General features: G+C 40.1%; 1 protein-coding gene across 1 annotated transcript; it reads left to right on the plus strand.

Annotated features, from left to right (window-relative positions):
* The first annotated feature begins 789 nt into the window (after positions 1–789).
* Positions 790–5671, plus strand: LOC104953666 (protein-lysine 6-oxidase-like). The gene is made up of 6 exons (XM_010780636.1): positions 790–1351; positions 3509–3617; positions 4141–4272; positions 4353–4509; positions 5008–5103; positions 5552–5671. Exons 1-6 carry the CDS (start codon positions 790–792, stop codon positions 5669–5671), a joined length of 1176 nt encoding a protein of 391 aa, XP_010778938.1.
* Positions 5672–7114: the final 1443 nt, after the last annotated feature.

Genomic DNA, 7114 nt, shown 5'->3' on the forward strand with positions numbered 1-7114 from the left:
CAACACACAGTTGCACGGGGAGCAGAATAGTTTCCCCCCACTTTTTGCCCGGTCTTTAGTAGAAATGTTCGTTGGTAAATGAGCTCTATACAGTGTTGTTTACATTCTGTGATGCGCGAGCTGATGACGTCACGTCAAGACGAGTTAACTTTTTTTTCTTCTCAACTTTGTGTGGAAAAATGCGGGGATTATGCGGCCTTTTGATTAATATGCGGACTTTTAAAAAGCTGCGCCATTTTGCTGATTATGCGGTAAATTCTGCGATCGCAGAATCGCGTTTTTCTGGAGGGTCTAAATTCCCGGGAGATAAAAGACCAAATAGAATCTTTAGTATTAAGCTCCTATATCTTAAAACACACTTTTACATTAGATTCCATTGAACATTTTCTGTTTTTAAGCGTCTGTGCTTTTGTGTCTATTGTGTGCACTTTGAAAAGTCATACGCAGTTTATATGAACTCAGATGACAGCCCAAAATGGCAACTTATTGGAGATCTCCACTCTCAGAGGGGTGGTTCCTGAATAAAATGTTTAAGGTCATTGAAGGAATGATTCAAAGGCCACATCCAAAACCTGCTTACAAAACCCTACTTACAAAACCCTGCTTAGAAAACCCTGCCTCCCTCCCTCTCTCCCTCTCTCCCTCTCTCCTTCCCTTCCTCCCCTCCTCAGCAGAAGCTGCTGAGCTGCAACACTTAAGAGAAACTCTTCAGATCCGGCTGCTTGTGTGGGGGGGGAAGAAGCAAAGAGTTTCTTTCTTTATTTAAAACATTTTGATTTATTTTTAACAATGAAGGAACTTTCCTCTGATGCCTTGCTGCTGTCTTTTACACATGTATGTTTCCTTAGTAGTTTTCTGGACGGGGCTCGCGCTCAGGAGGCTGCAGGTGGTGATAATGCGCTCCGGCGGGGGTTGACATGGCAACATAACGGCCAGGTTTTCAGCATCCTGAGCGGCGGCTCTCAGTACCGGCCGTCCGGCAGGAGGCACACCGGGTCCCCCCGGCGCAGTGACCCTGTAGTGGTCCTCAGCAGCCCTAACGACACCGCCTCCGGGGGCTCCCCGCGTGTCCCCGCCGCGGCCGGGGGCTCCCCGCGCGTCCCCGTCACCAGCGACACTGCCCAGGTCCGCGCGATGATGCGCCAGCACCCGCGGCCTCAGCAGCAGGCGACTGGCAGCGACGGAGACTCTGCCCCGGTCCGACGGGAGGACATGATGGTCGGAGATGATCCATACAACCCCTACAAGAATTCTAACTATTACGCCAACTACAACTACTACAACTCCTACTACAGACCCAGAGCCAGGGCTCAGCCCCGGCACGGGTACGGAACCAGCGACCATCAGAATGGTATGAGTCAAACATTTTGTGACCAAAAAAGACATAATAATACACAGATGATAATAATAAACTCACAAAAAAAACGTTTAATTTATTAAAAGTTTTGAATTTGTACATTAAGTTAGAAATATCCTGAAAGAATGGTATTTTCTCTAATGGTTACTATGCACCCTGGTGTAAAGTAATTGAGTGGATTTACTCAAGTACTGGCTACTTAAGTACAATTTTGAGATAGGCTACTCTTACTTTACTTGAGCATTTTAACTTTTTGCTACTTTGTCTTTCTACAAATCAGAGGCCTAAGTACTACTCCACTGCATTCATTTAATACCTTTAGTTAGGCTACTTTACAGATTTGGATTAATGATGCGAAATATAATCAACACAAGACTTGAATTACCTGGAATAAATTCACAATCTACCCTGCAGTATACAAAATAACATATATATGATAATGAGGAACAATTTGCATATTGAGTACTATACATTAAGGACATTTTGCTGAAAAGACTATTGTAATTTTCCTTGAGTAACATTTTGAATGCAGGACATTTACTTGTAACAGAGTACTACTTCTACTTTTACTCAAGTACAATATCTGAGACCTCTCCTACCTGCTGGTTATTGGAGACTGAAGAGCTTATATTTGTATGTGTTTAGCTTATAGTTTATCCTCCATTAAAGCTCATAAAATGCCCGCTTTATTGGCTTTTTATGACTTCCGTAGCTAAACCCCTCAAATAAAATCATGCAGATGTGTCAGTTTTTACGTCTGTCATTAAATTCAGGATATCTTTTAATGTGTTTTTATGATTGGTCTATGTATTTGGAAAACTCTTGCGATTTAAGCAATGTCATTTTGTGATGCGTCTTTTGCTCCCACAGTGCACTGTAATCTGCTTCAGGACTTCACGTCCTTGGTCTCATAGTGAGAACTGAGCTGAGTATAAAACCAGGATCCACGTCCCTTAGCATGTGATGTCATTTCCTAACACAGTTGAATAGTAAAAAGAAATCAAGTCCTATATCTTTTCCTGAAATGTTTTCCTTAACTTCCATGAAAAATGTCATGGGGATAAGGAAGATGAGAAGGAGAATTAATCAGGAGACCACCGTTCTAAGATAATTGACTGCACTGCAACGTTATTACGATGACTTTACTACAATTTTGCGTAGACAGACATATTGCACTTTAGGAAATGACGGCCATAGGTGAAACATGCTAAATGAGATCCCTAGCTTACATAATCAGCGTTTATCGGTTGTTTCCATTAACAGCTGAATGGTGTAAATGTTGCAGCCACAGGGAATTCTGGGAGAATAATAACTCCTGGCCTACCTAGGGTTTGACTCATGGCCTTATTATCACTTTAAATGGATGCAACAGCAGCAACTGAAGATCAATTGTCAGCAGTGAGAGAGGATGTAATGAGATGCTTCATTTCAGTAGAACTATAATTTAACACTGAAAATTCTCTGGTACAAGTAAAAGTCCTGCAGTCCATATCAGCTAAATGTATTTTAGGAATTAACGTAAACTATTTAGTTTTTCAGTGAAATTGTCCCTGCCTTTTTTATATATATGATGTTTTTGTTTTTCAACTGCATTAGTGTTCATCATCATCGTATATGTGTAGCTTTGTTGCTGTCATTTGAGTTTCTCTAAAAAGCTAACCATTTAGCCGTGTTTTCTGCTTTGCGAGGTTGCATTAAGGAACACTTAGTCCTTCAGTTTATCACAAACATTTAAAAAAAAAAAACCTAAAATGAATTAAAGATGTCAGATATAGGAAGTGCAGTAAATACAACATTTACCTCTGAGATGTAGTGGAGTAGAACCGTATACTCTAAAGTACCTCAAATCTGAATAAAATACTTGATCAAATGGGCTTGGTTGCATTCCTCTACTGCTTGGCGAAAACATTTTTGTGACTTTAATCGGTAAAAAATAAAAAAAACATTATGTTTGAAATCAACCCATTACATTTAATTTACCTTCATCAAAAGCGACTAACAAAGCAGCTCTGGCGATTCTTACGGGAGTATTTTGCGGTTCAATATCTTAAAGAAGGATTCTCTACATCCCATAAACGCTTTCCTTAGGACTGTTTTCATCAGAGATCAGAGCTCCTGTAATCTTATTGTGTCCTGTGTTGCTTTCCGTAGGTCTCCCTGATCTGGTTCCTGACCCGTACTACATCCAGATCGGCACCTACATCCAAAGAATGCCGATGTACAACCTCCGCTGCGCTGCAGAGGAGAACTGCCTCGCCTCGTAAGATAACACATGCCCGGTCTGTATGACTGCCCAAATCTCACCAAGGCAAATAGAACAATAGAATAAATAGTTTGCAGTGAAAGTGAAAGGCTGTTCAAATCAGTTATCAGACTGATATGAAACACACTGGTGCCCTGCAGACTTTTATTATATGCTTTAAGACTTAAGAGGCGGGTGCGTTATAAAGTTTGACCTTTTTGGATTTAAACATGTTGTGACATAATAAAAGTAAAACCCAGTGCGCTTCTTTCCCTATATCCTAAAAGCTAAAATGTTTCCCAAGCACAGAGGACCGATTCTTAATCATCTTCATGTTTGAACGTTTCCTTTATTTAACTTTTAACACCTGGTTACATTCAATTCCCAATTGATTTAAACCTGGTTCCATGTTATAAGAGTAAATATTCATGTGTCCTCTCCTTGTCGTCTCTCCCTTCTCTCCTTTCCTCATTCATCTTCTATTTCAATTCCTCGTCTCCTCTATATCCCCTCCTCTTTCCTCTCTCCTCTCCTCCTCCAGCTCTTCCAGTTCTGCCAGTGATTATGACACCAGGGTTCTGTTGAGGTTTCCTCAGAGGGTGAAGAACCAGGGAACAGCTGACTTTCTGCCCAGTAAACCCCGATATTCCTGGGAGTGGCACAGCTGTCATAAGTAGGTGTTGGTGTTAGCAGCTTGATATGAGAATTAATTAACTGGAATATAACTTTTGGTCCTTCATGTGTTGTTGTTAGTCACTTCCACAGCATGGATGAGTTCAGTCTGTACGAGCTGCTGGATGCTCAGACTCAGAGTCAGGTAGCTGAGGGCCACAAGGCCAGCTTCTGTCTGGAGGACACTTCCTGTGACCCGGGGTACTACCGCCGCTTCGCCTGCACCTCACACACCCAGGTACCCTCCCACACACACACACACACACACACACACACCCCCCCACACACACACACACACACACACACACACACACACACACACACACACACACACACACACACACACACACACACACACACACACACACACACACACACACACACACACACACACACAGGTACATCCACACACATCCACACACAGCGTCACAGTGGCTCTCTGTGACAGCGGCTTTTTCAATGCTTTAGGTTTGTCAGAAGATTGTCAACTTCAGGCTAATAATTCAAAAAACATGTTATGATACAGTTAAAAAAACTCAGATTTATTTTACCAGTTTGTCATGTATTTCTTTAATACAACACCACATGTATATTATCTCCCCCTAAAATACAAGTATATACTAGTATTTGAACTAGGAATTAATCATGATTAATCATAGAATATTATATATTTTTTGTTATCGATTGGCGCCATTAATTCTAATGTGCTTGTATGTCTATGTGTGTGTGTTTTAAGGGTTTGAGTCCAGGTTGTTATGACACCTACAACGCTGACATTGACTGTCAGTGGATCGACATCACTGATGTCTCTCCTGGAAAATACATCCTTAAGGTCTGTGATTCTACTGACAGTGTATTGGGGGGCATTGTCATTAAGTTATGTTATATTCTCCTTGTGTTTTTCTTTAAATACTTAAGTGCACAATGGATTCCAGTATGGTATGGATAAATGCGCATTGGAACATAGTCTTAAACGAATGCAGTATTTTTCAAAGTTTAATAGAAATACAGTGACCAGCTGTTTGAAGAAATGACTTAGTCTTTTATATATTGAATAATATATTTGGGAGGTGTTTATAAATATAACTGTCCTCAGTATGACCAATATGCATGGAGCTGAGTGCCACGAACAGGAAGTCCTTACAGTAGGTAGTAGGGACTAACGCACGCATTGATGTTTTGTGTGATTTGATAATATTAAGAAAAACATTTAATACCACCAACTTATCCATTAAACTTCAGAGGGTGCCCTCTTGAATTATGTTGTGTTGTGCTGGCAGGTGACAGTGAACCCCCGGCAGCAGGTCCCAGAGTCCAACTTCAACAACAACGTAGCCCGGTGTGAGGTCCAGTACACCGGCACCGCCGCTCACGTGTCCGGGTGCACCGTGACATCGTAAAACACACCTTCTTCTTCTTCTTCACAGTTCTAGCTGGTTGATAACAACATTTATTTTCTTCACATATCGGATAATTTAACTGATAACTCTTTATATTGAGTAGATTCTTGGACAATATTCCTGAATTTAACATTTTCAGTCTAAAGCATTCTTTAGGGTTATCAACTGTAAATATTTTTAAAGAGGGTTTTTCAAATTTGTGTTGCTCTTTCCAAAAGCTGAAAGGGAGGGGGGAACCACCTTTTCAATCTGTGATTGAGACACCTACAGCATTCACCTTATGTAACCCCTGCCCTTTTCCTACGTCCTGTTCAAACTATTATACCTTTGTTTCTCTTATTTACAACTACACTGTGCCTATGAAATGATTGTACAGTACCACATCCATCCTCTGTATGTTAATGACAGGATGACATATCACAAGGGCCCCAAATCTTGCATGAGGGCATTTTTTAAATAATTCTGTAGTGTCTTTTGGATAGATGGCCCCTGCTACCAAAACGCAGTCGGTCAGACTGCATACTAAAGCTCATGTCGACAATTTAAAAAAACTCTCACTGTCAGAGGGTAGAAAAAGGTCGACAGTGTTAACATTTATAAAAACAAGTTATTTTTTAATCTATTGATTCGTGTTCACCAACACGATTTTCCCCTTTTTTTCGTGTTGCACAGCACGATTTTAAAAGCAATGTATTTCTATTGTTAGTCTCACGGCATTACGTGTTATAGGAAGACCGGAAGCTGTGTGGTTCATAAAAACATGTTCTTACTCAATATCAAGCCACAATTATTGCTTTTATTTTAAATCGTATAATTTCGGACTATTGTTGCCGTCTTTGAGGAAAATAAATGGGGCTCAGAGCCTCAGAATACTGAAATCTGTATTTTTTAAATCTTTTTTTCCTTCTAATTTGTTATTCTTTTCAAAATAACACACTGTTATTTACTCACCAATAACACACAATTATCCTTGTTTTTATTTATTTGTTTAATTCCATAATCTCTGGCTTTTTTGGCGTCCGTCAGGAATTGAATTTCAAAATATAAATAACCGGAAACAGACGTAGGCATTTCGAGCGATTACCCAAGATCCTCAGCTATGGTTTAAGCTCGCTGATTGGATGTTTTAGCCGCAATGCATGTTGGGATTTGGTGTTTATATGATATTAAATCGGAAAAACATTTTAAAAGAATAAAATAATACTTAATTCCGAGTGTTCTTGCTTTTCTCTTTGAAAGTCATCACATAACGGCATTGTAATACACGGTTCGGCTGCATTACATATTACAGATCTGCCGTAGTTCTTTATTTATAGAGCCCTGATGAGAAGACCTTTGGAAAAACTGGAAGAAATGCCGCCGAAACTGAATACTTGGATCATAAATATATCAACAATTAAACAACATCTTCAATTTCTCTTCACACAATACGTCTCCTTGCAG

This window comes from Notothenia coriiceps, unplaced genomic scaffold (genome assembly GCF_000735185.1).
Source record: "Notothenia coriiceps isolate Sejong01 unplaced genomic scaffold, NC01 NC01_scaffold00022071, whole genome shotgun sequence".
Taxonomy (NCBI): domain Eukaryota; kingdom Metazoa; phylum Chordata; class Actinopteri; order Perciformes; family Nototheniidae; genus Notothenia; species Notothenia coriiceps.

Coding starts and splice junctions, on each gene's coding strand:
- LOC104953666 (XM_010780636.1), top strand. CDS start 790: ATGAAGGAACTTTCCTCTGATGCCTTGCTGCTGTCTTTTACACATGTA. Junction 4,273..4,352: donor GAGTGGCACAGCTGTCATAA/GTAGGTGTTGGT, acceptor TGTTGTTGTTAG/TCACTTCCACAGCATGGATG. Junction 5,104..5,551: donor CTGGAAAATACATCCTTAAG/GTCTGTGATTCT, acceptor TTGTGCTGGCAG/GTGACAGTGAACCCCCGGCA.